This window comes from Meles meles, chromosome 20 (genome assembly GCF_922984935.1).
Source record: "Meles meles chromosome 20, mMelMel3.1 paternal haplotype, whole genome shotgun sequence".
In the NCBI taxonomy this organism is placed as follows: domain Eukaryota; kingdom Metazoa; phylum Chordata; class Mammalia; order Carnivora; family Mustelidae; genus Meles; species Meles meles.
The window spans coordinates 22,154,221-22,169,669 of record NC_060085.1 but is presented as its reverse complement, the minus strand read 5'-3'; the positions used below and the strand labels follow the sequence as shown (position 1 = coordinate 22,169,669).

Genomic DNA, 15,449 nt, shown 5'->3' with positions numbered 1-15,449 from the left:
TAATCTAGGCCGCTGACTGAAAATGCAGATGATTCCGCCCTGTCTCCCAACTACTGAATCGGAATCTAAGAGTGGAATCCAGGAGTATTTTTAATAAATTCTGCGGGGTGTGAGGGCTTCATCTTGGAAAGAAAAGAATTTAGTCGCAGATGGTCCCGGGCTCCTGCCTTTCCTACATGGAGCTCGGCGAGGGGAGGGTGGAGGAGAAGAAGGGCGCGCCTCGGGCTCACCTGCCCGGCTCTACCTGCGGCCTGGACGCACGGCCCCGCCCCCACGCCCGGCCGGAGCCCCGCCCATGGTGGGGAGGGGAGAGCCGGAGAGGCCGAGGCCCGCCCCCACGCCCGGCCGAGCCAATCCGGCGCTGCGGTCTCAGACGTCGGGTTACGCGCGGCGGCGACTGGGCCGCGGGGCGGAGGTACCGGCTCCCGGCTTGGACTCCCGGCCCGGAGCTCGGCGGCGCGGCCCCCGCAGGCAGCGAGGCCGGGCGGGCGGGCTGGCCGCGGCGCCCCGCGCCCCTCCGCCAGGCCCGCCATGCAGGGCCCCGCCGGGAACGCGAGCCGCGGGCTCCCGGGCGGGCCGCCCTCCACCGTCGCGTCCGGGGCGGGCCGCTGCGAGAGCGGCGCGCTCATGCACAGTTTCGGCATCTTCCTGCAGGGGCTGCTCGGCGTCGTGGCCTTCAGCACATTGATGCGTGAGTCCGGGACCCCCGCCCCTCCTGCGGCCCTGTGGGACCACCGCAGGCCCAGCCCCGCCTTGGAAACCCTCCTGCCAGAAGTGTTAAGGCCTGGGGCCCCGGGACCTCTGGCTCGGGTGCCTTCTGTCCGCGAGCGCAGGCTGGGCATTCCCGGACTAGCGGGAGCTCCCTCCCCCGACCTAGGGTCCTGAGTCCCTCGCCTTATCAAGACAGCCCTTAGTCAGGGGGTCACTCGTTCTCTGCTACAGCCCGCACACGCCTCTCTTCCGATGTAACTGCCTAAAACTCGCCCTCCTGCTACCTTGTCATCGCGAATTAAAGCTACTCCACTTTCCAGCCTGGGGTCATGAACCCCCAGCTGGAATAATCCTTTGTGCCCCCTCACAGAGCCTTCCTAGTCTCCCCTTCGCACTTTGAACCCGCATCCTTAAATCCCCAGTCTGATGCTGGGCTTTTCCATGCTCCTTCACTCCGCAAAGATTTGCTGACTCCCCTTGGCTTTTAAATCCCGCTCCTTTGCAGTACCTGGATTGTAAGGCCATGCATTGCCTTCCCAGGACTACTTCCTCCTGCCTTGCTTCCCCCACCTTTCCCCCAGCTTTGTTTTCTGTTTTGGTTGGAGCAGGACCCACCCCAGACTGCTTTCTTCTTCACTGCTGCTCTTTCCCCTCTTTACTTCCTGAACAGGCCCACCTGTTCCGTCTCTGTCCCAGGCTTCCCTAATTAAGTTGCATCTCAAGCCTCCCCTGGCTATTCCCCTGCCCAACCCACTCTATTATTCGTATTTAAAGTTTCCTTCCTTTTCATGAGATTCGGGCAACCTAGTGGCTTAGTGAAGGAATCTGCTCAGAGGGTCTGGGAGGTCACAGAATCCCCACGCTAAGTCCCTGGGGGCCCTTTCTTGAGAGTTTCCCGATGAAGAAGAAAGCCCCAGATGGCCCCTCTTGAAAACTGGAAGTTCCACCATAGTTGTCAGGTGCGCCGTGCATTTGGGGTTGTGTTGTTTTCTTGGTGCACGTCCTTCCCTTGATTTCAGTAACAGGAGGCTTCAGTTGGCTGTGGGCCTAGGAGCGCCCCTGTGATTGCATCCTGGAGGAAGGAAGGGTTACAACGATCTGTACAGAGGCATTAATTCCAGAATGACGGGATCTCAGAACTTCCCCCACTGTGCTCACATGGGCAGAGTGGAAGTTTCTGCAGAAAGTACGCTTCCTCGCACTGGGGACAGATCCCGCAGCTGTGTGCATTTGTCTTCTAGGGTGGACTTGCTGGAGTTACAGCTTTGCTTGTCCTAACACGGGGCTTGTTTGAGCGAATTCTCCCAGGCTTCACGCAGGTAACCCTGAAGAGGCTGTTCTTGGAGGACACTTCTTCTGGTTGCCTGGCCTTGGTAAACCTTACCCCAAGTGCCCGACTCTGTATGTTTGCCACTCTTTCTTTCCTTTTTAGTCTCTACTGGTCTTGCTATTTTCGTAGCTGAACAAATACCTGCTTGTTCCCACAGTAATAATTTGTGACGACTTAGGCAAAATCAGCTGCTGACTTGGGGGCATAAACTGTATGTGTGTGTGTTTTCAAGACACTGTGTGTGGGTCTCCCCTCCCCTCCCACTTCTGTCTCCCCCAGCTGGCCTTCCTTTCTCTTTGAGGGAACTACAGGCTTACTTTGCATTCTGTTCCCTAACTTATGATTTCCTAGCCTAGCTCTGGCTATTTCCGTGGATTTGATTGCTGCTGATGGCCCCATTTACTCCGTGAGGCTTTGAACTCGTGGTTCAGGGAGGGAAATGTGGTTATGACAGGGCAGAGTTGCTCGCTGCTGAGAAGTGTCCCAGGTTGCCTGTGTTCAGAGTGATGGCGCTGCCCCTGGAGTCTTCAGGGACATAACTCACTTTGCTTAATCTTCAGCGTGAGCCCATGTGCAAACCCCACTGCGGTGGGTGCTTTCTGTATGCAGAGACCAGACTACCAAGCGGCCTTTTGCTCAGTGTAGGCCTAAACGTGGAGGGTGCCTATGGCAATGGGCGTTGGTTCCTGGGACAGTGATGAAGATGGTGACAGGGAGAAGGGGTGGAAGGGTGAGAACCCTGTCTGCCCTTGCTGATCTCTTCAGCTTGTCGGTTCTGTTCTGAGAGCGGTGGGGCTTTCCCCTTTGGCACTGCGGGGGTGAGGAGGTAATCTCTCAGGGGCTGCATCACATTTTGCAGTGACTTTGCTGGGGACAAGGGAAGGGGGAGGTGCTCTCTAGTAAGTGCACGTGTGAGCAGTTTGGTTTGCCCGGGCTTTGTCTTCCCAGACACAACGTTGGTTCCCCAGTCAGGCACAGCTGCTGGCAAGAGGCCAGGCTCCCGTGACAGGTGTCCCGCTTGCTACTCTTGAGGGACGTCTCCGTGTGTTAAGATGAGACCACCCCATCCTTCATCAGTTCCACTGTTTTCTTTGTCGAGCATATTTAAAAAAAATTTTTTTTAAGATTCCATTTATTTATTTGACAGTGAGAGAGAGAGCGAGCACAAGTAAGCAGAGCAGCAGGCAGAGGGAGAGAGAGAAGCCGGCTCCCCGCTGAGCAGGGAGCCAGATGCCGGACTCGATCCCAGGACCCTGGAACCTGGAACCACGACCCGAGCCAAAGGCAGATGCTCAGCCAACTGAGCCACCCAGGCGCCCCCATCGAGCGTATTTTAAATAGCAGTCATCTCTCCTGAGCAATTTACGTTAACCTCTTTGGGGTCACAGTCTGTTCCCTCCTGGGTGCTTTTGTGCCCCCCTCCCCCACCTCAGCCATGGGCTCATTGGCTCTCTCCTCTGACAGTTCCCCTGTCCTATGGGCAGGCACTGTTCCATTTTCCTGTCAGACCAGCTCTGTTCCGTTGGCTGCACCCCCTTCCCTGCCAGACAGGCTGAGGCATTTTTTCATCACTTCACATCCCTGAATTCAGTGAATCCTCAGACTGGTGTCTTTATGGTTGTTTTTTTTTCTGCTCAGAAAAATCACTTTTTTCTCCATTTGCAGGTGGTTGTGTTTTTTTGCCCTAGAGGGTTTTGTCCTGGAGGAAGACTTCACATATGTATACTTGTGTGTGTGTGTGTGAGAGGATTTTGATTCTCACAAGGATTTCTCATGCTGGTGCTTGCTCTGTGTGGGGGGTTTCAGACCGCCTCAGCCCAGACGGCCGAGAGTTAAGAATGCCAGGTGATGTATGTAGCCTTTCTTCACGCTGCGTGAACACACAGACCCTCCCCAGCCGGCATCCACGGGCATGTCGTTGCGTCAGCTAAGACATGGCAGCTTGTCTCACCTCCCTAAGCGATGAGCTTCCTAGAGGCTCCACCTAAGCGACCCCCTGTGAGGAAAGCTGAACGCACTCGGAGGCAGGCTTGTTACAAAGGGACTTCCCAGTCTGGGTCCTCCGGATTCTCTGGGACATCAGCGCAAAGCATTGGTGTCTGAGGAGAAAGAAACGCTTTCAGTGAGGGAGCTTGTCATGACCTCCCTGCTGAACAGTCCATCTGGTTTTGGTGGCTTTATTTCTAGTCTGTGCCTCGATGAAGTCGCTCAGGCCGGAGTCACAGCACACCCAGAGCTCAGCACCCTGTTCCGCTGCAGGGCCGTGGCCCACCTGTCAGCCAAAGGTCGGTGTCAGGCAGTGTGTGTGTTGGCATTCGGGAGTGTTGACTCTGAGGACGTGTGGTGCACAGCAAACACCAACCACCTTCACCCTGCACAGAACTCTGGGCTGCAGTATAGACAGAATCGGTTTTTAACACAAGCGGTTTGAGAACTTGGATAGACCTACCTGCCTGTTCTCATGTTACAGATGTGGGGATTAGCCGGCTGGGAGAGCATGTCGGTGTTTCACAAAAATTGAGAAATGAGAGTTTTCCTGAGACCCAGAGGTACATCACACACCAGTCTGCTCAGCTTTGAAATCTCAATCTCATACGAGAGTCGCTCTTTTTCTCACACGGTGAACCGGCCTCCCTGTGTCTTCAGTACACGCAGACCTGCGGGGGCCACCCTTCCTGGGGTCCCCTCTCCCTACCCTATCCTAGTCTTTACCTCACAAAATGTCAAACATCTAAGAAAGAAGAGAAATAATACAGTGATAGTACAATATCAGCCCCCCACCTAGATTCAGAGATTGCTCATGTTTTGCCACATTTATCTCTTTATACTTTTATTTTTTTTTTCCCAAACCATTTGAAGATACTTTGTAGCCAGGATCCCACTTCACCCTTAAGACCTTCCAGTCAAGTCTTCTGAGAAGGGGTACAGTCTTCTGCATCTTCACAGCCTCGTGATCCTGCCTAAGAACATGTAACCTCCACGAGGTCACCTGACAGCTAGCCCATAGTCACACTTGCCCACATGCCCCACGTCTCTCAGAGCTGAGGTCTTTAAAAACCATGAGTGGTCAAGGGCCACATGTCGTGTTAGTTGTGTTTCGAAGTCATTTTTACTGTAGAACAACCTCCCCCTACGTTCACTCACACACACTTTTTCCTGTTTAATGACGTTGCTGTGTGAAGCGCGCTGGCCCGTTGTCAGGTACCGTGTATTGTGTTCTGGACTTGTCTGGGTATTTCCTTGTGGTGGTGTGTGAGCTGTTTCACAGCCCTCTGTGTTCCTTGAGTTCAGTCTGGGAAAGGTTTTAGGTTCAGGTAACCTTCCTTACAGCAGGAGCGGTAGGCAGTGCTGCGTGCTTCCTAGTACAGCATACCAGGCTGCACGTGACCGCAGGCGGCCCTGCTATCAGTAACAGTGAGGTCATTACCTGGTGGAAGGGTGAAGGTCTCTGGATCTCTCCCTTGTAAAGGTATGCTTTCCCCTTTGCAGTGAATAAATCATTTCTGGGGGTTTATCCCTTGAGAGCGTGGGAATATCCTATTCCCCAGTAACTTTTCACTCAGTGGTCACCTGACAAAACAGTGGGACACAGTGGTGGCCGCCCTGGAGCTGGAGCTCAGGAGAGAAGGCACCCGTCTCTGGGCCCGGGACCCAACACTCAGTAAATACTGGTTTCCTTTGCTCCCTCCAGAGTGCCAGCCAAGGCTAAGGAAGAACATCCCTTCTTCTGTCCCAGGCTGGTATTGTGCCCACAGGGGAGGGGAGGATGGCCAATATTAGCGTGGCAGCTGGTTAGGAATCTTTATTTTTAGAGAGTTTTCAGGGTTTCTAAACACTGATTTATCTGGTAGCATGTATCCATAATGGTGATCTCCTCTATTTATAGTAAAACTTAATTAATTTGGAGTAAAATCAGGCCAGAGGGAGTTGTCTGAATTAGAGGACAGTCTGGGTTGTAGAATAATTTAATGGAATGCATTTTTAGCCTTTTAAATACCTCTGTTTGTCAAGCGTTGCCCTATAGGGGCCTATCCAGCCTCCACTGCTCTAATGATCTGTTTAAAATCCTTCGCAATTAGTATAATATTTGCATGAAGATGAAGTCTCTTTGAAGGAATTTTACAGGTGGTTAAAAATAGCAGGCTCCCTGGCTCTGGAACCAATCGGACCTGGCTTGCATTTCTGCTTCTGCCTCCCTGTGCCCTTGAGTAGCCTACCTGTATTTCCCGACTGTTCTGTTTGCTCCCCAGAAGGATGGAAATAATAATTTTCCTGGGACTGTGGGGATTAGGAAGAATGTAAGGAAGCTGGCATCAGTATCTGGCACGTGTCAGGCCCTCAGCAGGGGCCTAACACAGGGGGGTGACGTTATCCTCATTGTTACAGTATTTGCATTGAGAGTCCCATTGAAGAGCTTGAGTAACTTGTTTTCTGAATTAGGTTAAACATTTCCCTTGCTATCTTGTTTGCACAACATCTATACCTTTTAACATCTTTGCCTTTCGCCCTCCTTTCGTGGACGGCATAATAGTAGAAAACTTGAACACAACCAGCACAATGCTGGTGAATTCCAAATTAGCTTGTACCCAGAGCAAGTGGCTTTTAGTAGAGGTAATGCTCTCCTTCCTTCACCTAACCCTGACCTGTTTTCACCTACAGAGTGTTGCCTGGGCATTGAGAGGGCAACCTGGTTACAGGTGCTTGACCTGCATCCCAGGCCCCGGCCTTCTCTGCCCCTGGAGATGTCAGGGCGTAGTGCTGGCCCCTAGAACCCGTGTCCTTCCTGCAGCTTGCTCTGTACCCAGTCCCCGTTGTGCTGGCTCCTGTGCCTGGCACTTGACGTCCTTCCCAGGCACCCCGGAGAGAACCAGGACAGCGGACACGGGCCTGGTTAGTAGGTGTAGAGCTGAAATGAGAGCCAGGCCCAGCAGACTCCAGACCCTCCTAACCACTTCCCCTACCCCTGCCTGCCCTCCTTGGGCCCCTTTCCACACAGGTGCACTCTCTGAGGACCCTAAGCCCTCGCTGCTTCACCTCATTTTTTCCCAAACAACTCTGATTTTCTTTCTTAATAGTTCTTTTTTATGTGGAACTTCAGTTTTATGGCTCTTGATAGCATGAAAGTAGACATTTGAAATGACTTACGAGTCATTTTGTGCATGTCTGAGCTCTACCTGAGGTGCGCTCTCCCAGCCTGGGCCTTTGTGCGGGTTCTCCCCAGCTGCTTGAGGACGGCCATCCCGGCTGGGGACTGAGCCTCCTGGAGCACCAGGGAGGGAGCACAGCCGAGTCGGTTGCGTAGCTGATGAGGAGGTTCTGCACGGCTCTCAGTGCTCTCAGGTCACCTGCTGCTTTTCACAGTTTGTTTCCCTGGTGCTGCAGGAGTGTGGCTAACAGCCCTGCGTTGGGGAGAACCCTGAAGTTATCCTTTTCCTCACGGATGCCTAGAGGTGGTCTGGGAGCCTCTCAGACTGCTCCACTACTGGGAAGTGTTTCGTCTAACCCCGGCTTTTCCAACTTGGCACGGTTGGCACTGGGGCCAGATAATTCTTTGCTGCGGGGGCTGGCCTGTGCATTGTCGGGTGTTCAGCGCGTCCCTGGCCTCTCCCCACCGGGTGCCAGTTGTACCACACCCCCAGGCTGAGACAGATAGAAATGTCTCCAGACACTGTCCAGGGTGTCCTGGGGCGGGGGCAGAGTTGTCTCTGTTGAGAACTGCAGTTACTCATTTTGGGGGTGACGCAGCACACTCTCAGGGGAGACCTAGAGAACAGATTCGGTCAGTATGTGCCCCTGAAGGATGAGAGCAGCGCCCTGGCAGGGCTTGTGAAGGGCCTGGCTGCTGCCTCGAAGGGGGACTGCCGAGACCTGCATCCCAGCCTCCAGGGGCTCTTGGCTGGAGTGGGCTGCGCGGACAGTGCGCAGGTGGTGGTGGATTGCCTGCAGCCGGGGAGGCGTCCATGGGGGAGCCCTCCTCCAGCACAGCACGGTGCGGGGTGGGGGGGAGGGGGAGGGAGCGGCAATGCCAAGGTGCCACAGGAGGTTGTGAGAAGGGCCGCTGTCTGGGGGCCTGGAGAGCATGGGACAGAGGTTCCAGGAAGAGGCTTCGAGACAGCCTTCCCGTTCAGTTGCAGGCCCCTTGTCCTATAGCTTGGCGCTTATAAAGGGGGGGTGAGTTCAATTATTGGGTGGCAAGTCAGCTTCTGCCTTTACCTGGTGCTCCTTTTGGACTGTTTCTCTGCCAGCATTTCCTTTGAAGCAGCTTTATCGGGTCCCTTTTAGATCTCGTGGTGCCCCCCGAGGAACCGGCCATCCAGCTCCAGAGGCATCGCCACTAGCTCATAGAGGGAGCAGCTCGTGCCCGTGAACTGGCTGTCACTGGTGGCCGTCCGCACTGCACCCAGGTGTGGAGGAGGCAGGGCTCTGGCCTGGGTTCTGGACAGTAGCCAGGGGGGGCGAGGCCTGGTCTGCGAGCACAGTCCCAGGCTTTGGTGGGCTGGGGCTCTGCTGAAGAACGTCTCTTAGGAGAAGGCCAGGTATGAGCACATTCTGGAAATCCTGTACCTACCCCAGCAGGATGGTCAACCCCCGACATCACCTTTGTGACTGTGATGACAAGAGTTCTGACTTGAGTTACTGCGATCCCATCTTAGCAAATGACAGGTCCTCCCCCGTTTCCTTTGAGTTAGAGGGTCCTCTTCATCCTAAAGGGTGTGTTGTGCCACTGTCAGGCTCCGCTTGAGCTGCTTTGTGTGAGGCTGGGTCTTACCTGGGGCGTGCTTGGGGCGGGGGGGGGCGTGAGGTGGCACCCAAGGGTAGGAGAGATAGAGTCACTATGCTGGCCAGGGAACTCAGCTGTTGTGTTGTTGACTCTAAAATATCTTTGAAAGACTTGGTGTTGTGCTCGCTTCGGCAGCACATATACTGAAAGCCTTGGCGTTGAGTATCTATGGCTTTTCCTATCCCCAGTCAGTGGGAGGTGTCCAGAGCTTTCATAGTTTGTCTTTAGTTTTCTCTTTCATGGACCAAGTTGTATGCCCAGTAGCTCGGGACATAAGCAGAACCAACCTTATATTTTTTATATGTTCACCTTTCTCAGAATGCTTTTCTTCCCCCTCCCCCCTGCTTTTGTTCTAGTCCCTGGGCGCTCCTCTAGCCTCTCTTTTTTAAAATTTTTAAAAAAATTTTTTTGTGTGTGGTTTTATTTATTGGAGAGAGAGCAAGAGCAGAGAGAGCAGAGAGAGAAGGAGTAGGTAGAGAGGGAGACGCAGACTCCCTGCTGAGCAAGGAACCCGACATAGGGCTCGAGCCCAGAACCCTGGGATCATGACCTGAGCTGAAGGCAGAGGCTTCACTGACTGAGCTACCCAGGCTCTGACCGCTTAAGCTCATCAGTGGTCCTTATGGGCTTCTGCTTTCTTTCTTTCTTTTTAAGATTTTATTTATTTATTTGACAGAGAAAGAGAGTACACAATTAGGCAGAGTGGGAGGGTGAGCGAGAAGCAGGCTCTCTGCTGAGCAGGGAGCCCCACGTGGGACTCAGTCCCAGGGCCCTGGGATCATGACCTGAGCTGAAGGCAGCTGCTTAACTGACTGAGCCACCCAGGTGTGCCCCACTTTTCCGTTTTCTTAGAAGATATTTTCACTTAATAACATGGAAAATGATGTAGAGAGGTGAGGTGCTGGCATCGCCCCAGTTTCACAAGCCAGTGACTCCATCCTACAGGAGCAGGGCACACCACCTCTCTTGCCCAGACCCGAGGGCCCTGTCAGCATCTTGGCCGAGGCGGTGTCGGAGGGCGAGAGCAGGTTTTCTATTTGGGTGGGGATTTGGGGCCCAAAACATTTGCATGTTGTTCTGATGTAGCAGACTTGAAGATTGTGGGTCTGCTGTTTTCACCACTGCTCCCACCCTCTCTGAGCCCTGCAGGGAACTGGGGTCCAGAAGTCTGGGAAGGAGAGGCTGATGACGAGGGGCGGGTGCTAGGGTCCTGCCGACAGAGTGGAGGAAGTCTGCATGAATGTGTTTTCTCTGTCAGGAACCCTGGTTTGTAATTCTATCCCCAGATTTCTCTGTCAGAAATCTGATCAATTGCTGGCAAAAAAAAAAAAAAAAAAAAAAAAATTGCCTTATGAAAGGAGAGTTAAGAAGAATATTAGGTTGTCTCTCAGACCACTCGGCAGATTATGTAGGGATTTGTCTTTTTTACCGTGTTAAGGTAAATAACTGACTAATAGCCCAGATAGGTAAAAACGTCTTCGGGGAAACAGCCAACGAACACACTGTGGTCTTGCTATGGACCACCGTAGTTCAAGGGCCGCTGCTGTGGATGGGATGGTGTGCGCGGTGGCAGCTGTGTTATAGTGAGCTTGTCCCCCCCAAAGTGGAGGTTTTCGGGTTGGGCCAGCGTGGACGTGGCTTCGGCTGGATTTCGGTCTGCACTGATGTGAGTGAGGCACAAGGGTGAGGATAGGATGTGATGGGCGGGTTGCTCTCTGAACGTGTTCGTACAGGGGAGCCATGGGACCTTACCAAGGAGCTCCTCTGTCCTCACTCACAGTGGCCATAGCTACCAGGAGTCCTTCTTTGCCTTGAACTAAGGTGGTGTTCTGGCGTCTTGCAGGACAGCCAGGTTCCAGAACCTGCCCTCCTTTTCCCAACTCTTTCTGTGCTGTAGACAGCACAGCCCCCATGGTCTGCCTTGTAGCCTGGACCAAGAACAGCTATGTTCTGGGACACTGGATGTGGCCATATGCCCCAAGGCTACTCTTCTCCTGGCCCCTGCACCTGCCGAACCCGTTCCTGCCTCTTCCCCTTACCCACATCTCTCTTGCCCCTGAATGCTTTTCACCTTTCTCCCCACCTAGCCACATCCTCCTCTGCTTCCAGGAAACTTCCCCCAGTGACCTTAGCCCATACGGTTATGTTGCAGGACGGACAGTCTGTATTGCACAGGTATGACCTCTGCCTCTCCCTTGGCCTGATCTGGCATAAGGGCCAAGCTGGTGCCTGTGCAGTGCTGGGTGTTCCCCACCTGGAGGCTGGTCTTGGGATAGTTCCTCAGCCTTTCTTTGTCCTTTTTGGCCTTGACACTTTTGAAGAGTAGTGGTTTTGTAGGCCAATGGTTTTGTAGAATGTCCCCGATGGGGTTTGTCTGATGTTTCTTCATGATTCCGTTCGGGTTACAAGTGACCTCCTCAGTGCGTGGGACCCCACGGCACCTGACATGGGTTTTTCCCAGTACTGGCACAGTTCTCTTGATGACTGCAGTCAGGTGGTTCCTCAGGTCTCTCCACTGTGAAGTTAACATCTTTCCCTTTGTAATTACTAAATTGCGAGGGCATGTGTTGAGAACATGTAAATGTAGGTTCTGTTTTCAGTCTTCTTGTAAAGCCTCCCCTGGCTGGGAGGTCAGAGCCACAGGCTCGGAGGGATTTTGGCTGAAGGGGCCTTGGCCCATTTGATTTGGCGACAATACTGGGTCACACTGTGTAGTGCCTATTATGTGTCGATCCCTGTAAGCACCTTATAAACGTTAACTCGTTTATTTCTCACATTAGCCACCCGAAGCGGGTACTCCTCTTATCCTGTTGTATACCTGGGGAAACTGAGGCACAGAGAGGTTAAGTGAAGTGTCTCGGGTTGTGGCAGCCTCTAAGTAGAATACTGGATTCAGTGCCGGGGCTCCCCACTGCTCCCACTGCTCCGCCTGCCTGCTGTGCGCAGGGTTCACGTGTAGTTTGTGACATAGGGACGCTGCTTCTCTAACCTCGGTGGACTTCCTGTCACCTCTGCACATGGACCGCTTCGACACCATCAGGTTACATTGTCTCTCACCTGCTTGGTTTTTTACTCAGAGCATCATTGCAACACTTCCGTAGGCCTGGCAGGTGCACCAGGAAAAAGCCAAAGGCTTTTCCTTTTGAGATTGGAGTCCAGGACTTGTGAAGTCAGAGCAGTCTATCCCGTGTGGCTAAATGTGGCCTTGGAGCCTCTACAAAAATGGGTGAAGAGACTTTTGCCAGTGAAGGAGTCAGTGATATAGAACTTGCTCTTCTTCTAGAAGCAACCAGAAAACATACGAAACAACTGTTCGTAGGCATTGGGCGACAGGTGTCTCAGAGGGACCGAAAATGATAAGGTAGGCCCTGTGGTCTCCTCTGAAACGTTCTGCCGGAGGCAGTTTCCAGAGCTCAGAACAGTGAGGAGGAGCCCGCGCAGAGCCCAGAGGCCTGGCCAAGTTGAGGAGACAGAGTTGAGGAAGCCAAGGCAGTCGGAATTTCCAGGGACAATATGGAGAAAAAGGAGCTACCTGGAGGAAGAGCCCTAGACATTTGCTCAGCGGTCTCCTCAAGTCTCTTTCTGCACATGAGTCTGTGCGTGCGTGGGGGGAGCCTCGGGGCAAAGCCAAGGACAGCTGCTGGGAAGCTGGGAGCTGAACTGCTTCTGGTGTTCTGTGCAGTTAGACATGAGACCCTGCTGGACACCAGGGGCGTTTTGTAGATCCTCTGACGATCCTCCTCCTCTGAGAAAGCTGCTCTCAAACTTGGCTGCCTACCTGGACGAGAGGGGTGCACAACTTGAAAACATGCCTGATACCGTACGCAGAAACAGCAGAACTATAGCGCGGATCTGGATGTGGAAGTGGAAACTGTAATAGGAGCCAGTCTTTGTGACCTTGGGATAGGCAGAGGTTTCTTAGGACACAAAAAGCTTGAACTGTTGCCCAAAAAAAGAAGAAGAAGAAGAAGAAGAGAAGAGGGGCACCTGGGTGGCTCAGTGGGTTAAAGCCTCTGCCTTTGGCTCAGGTCATGATCCCAGGGTCCTGGGATGGAGCCCTGCATCAGGGTCTTTGCTCAGCGGGGAGCCTGCTTCTCCCTCTGCCCCTCCCCCTGTCATGGTCCCCTACCACCCACCAAATAAATAAATAAAATTTTGGGGGGTGAAGTTAGGCCTACATCTAAACTAAGGATTTCTGACCTTCAAAACATACTGTAAGGAAAAGGAAAAGGTAAGCCAAAGATTGGGAAAGAATGTGACAAGGACTTGCATCCAGAATAGGTAAAGACTTCTCACAACTCAGTTGAAAGTCAACGTGATTTAATGATAGGAAGGGATCGGAAGACGTTTCTCTAAAGAAGATACACAGTTGGCCAGTGAGCACAGGAGAAGCTGTTCAGTATCACTAGTGATCAGGGGCATGCATGTTAAACAGCAATCCCACCGTGTACCCACAGGATGCTACGATCATAAAGACTGATGAACTTTATTCATCAGTTAAAGTTAAAGAGAGTATGAACTTCGAAACTCTTATATATTAACAGCAGAAATGTGAAATGATGCAACCATTTTGGAGAACTGAAAGTTTCTTAAAAAGAAAATGACACGTGGGGCACCTGGCTGGCTCAGTTGGTGGGGCAGGCGACACTTGATCTCAGGGTTGTACGTTTGAGCCCCACACTGGGTGTAGAGATTACTTAAAAATGAAATCTTTTTTTTTAAAGATTTATTTATTTATGTGTGTGCGTATATATAATTTGTTTATTTGATAGAGAGCACACAAGCGGGAGGGCAAGGAGGAGCAGAGGGAGAAGCCGGCATCCTGCTGAGCAGAGAGCCCGATGCGGGGCTCAATCCCAAGACCCTGGGATCATGACCTGAGCTGAAGGCAGACACTCAACTGAGTCACCCAGGCACCCTTAAAAATGAAACCTTAAAAGAAAAAATGAGACCTGCCATCCAACCCAGCAATGTCACCCCTAGACATTTACTCAAGAGAAAAGAAAACAGGGCTATAAAAGGACTTGTACATAAATATTCATAGCAACTTTATTCATAATTGCCCCAAACTGGAAACAATCCAAATGTTCATCAACACGTGAATGGATAAACAGATTGTGGTATATCTGAACAAGGGAATACATGCCGGCCACAAAAAGGAATGAGCTAGTGACACATGCCACACCATGGGTGAACATGCTGACCAGAAGAATCCAGCTCAAGTATATTCTTACTGTGCGACCCAGTTATATGAAATTCTAGAAACGGGACTTAGAGGGAGGAAAGCCGATTGCCTTGCAGTCGTAGGTGTGAGGCCAGGTGCAAAGGAACAGGAGGTAATTTGGGGGGTGATGGAAATTAGTATGTTGGTTGTAGTGAGGGTCACATCAGCATACACATTTCGTGAAACTCTTGAACTGTGTCTAACATGGGTGCATTTTGGTATGTAAATTATACTTCAGAATTGATTTAAAAGAGGTGGGGGGAAGCCTCAGAACAGTTGAACTATTTCACAGACGTAAGTGCTCCCCCTTATTTCACAGACGTAAGTGCTCACCCCAGCAAACTTCAGTCCTCATTAAAGGAAAACAGCAAAATCCTGTTGCTTCACAGTGTAGCAGTCATAATGTATGGCCTCCAATCAAAAATTACTAGGTGGAGAAGCAGAAAATTATGACCTATAGTCAGGAGAAAAGTGAGTCAGTATAAATGAACTAAGAATGAAACACAGAAGAAAGACAAATAACCAGCAGCTCCAGTGACCCATGGGAAAGTATCAGAGATCCTATGTGTAACTGGATTTCTGGGAGAGGCAGAAGAAAGGGCAGAAAAAAATATTTGAAAACTAATGGCTGGGGGTGCCTGGGTGGCTCAGTGGGTTAAGCCTCTGCCTTCCGCTTGGGTCGTGATCTCAGGGTTCTGGGATGGAGCCCCACATTGGGCTCTCTGCTCTGCGGGGAGCCTCTGCCTGCCTCTCTGCGTACTTGTGATCTCTCTGTCATAAATAAATAAAATCTTAAAAAAGAAAAAGAAAACTAATGGCTGAACATTTGCCAAAGCTGATGAAAAGTATAAACACACAGATCCAAGAAGCTTCATAAAAGCCCCAAGCAGATGGACCCAGAGTAAATGACACTAAGCCACATCATAATCAAATTGCTGAAAAACAATGATAAAAAGAAAATTGTGAAAGCATTATGAGGGGAAAAAGACACTACATGCAGAGAAATAAACATAAGGACTGATAGAGACTTTTCATCAGATTAATCAAACTAGAAGACAAGGGAACAACATCTTTTAAGTGCAAAGTAAAACCTTTTAACCCAGGATTCTGCATACGGGGAGGAATAGCTTTTATAAATGAAGGCTGGAAAAAAAAGTGGATTGATCCGTTTTGATCCTTCCTTACCCAAAGCAAGTGGCTCCAGTCTTTACGTACTGCCTTACCAACTCAGCTTCTGAGCCCCCACCCTTTTTTTTTTTTTAACAGATTTTGTCCACTCAAGTTATAATCTCAGGGTTTATGTCTGATGGTAGGAATTACATGAGTTGGGGGGAAATTGAGTTGCTTTCCTAACTTTAAAAAATTCCTTTCACCATGCTAATGAGCCCCAGCACAGTAGCGTG

The 15,449-nt window shown here is 51.5% G+C and overlaps 1 protein-coding gene across 5 annotated transcripts in view; it reads left to right on the top strand.

Moving 5' to 3' along the window:
- The first annotated feature begins 410 nt into the window (after positions 1-410).
- The window catches only part of STIMATE (STIM activating enhancer), a 52,713-nt gene continuing 37,674 nt past the window's right edge, over positions 411-15,449 (top strand). For all 5 annotated transcript variants that reach the window (XR_006816449.1, XR_006816447.1, XR_006816448.1 and 2 more), the window contains exon 1: positions 411-691. Coding sequence is in view for 2 of the 5 variants with exons in the window: in XM_045990939.1 (XP_045846895.1) it covers positions 532-691 (160 nt within the window). In the remaining 3 variants the exon portion in view is untranslated. The remainder of the gene's footprint in view (positions 692-15,449) is intronic.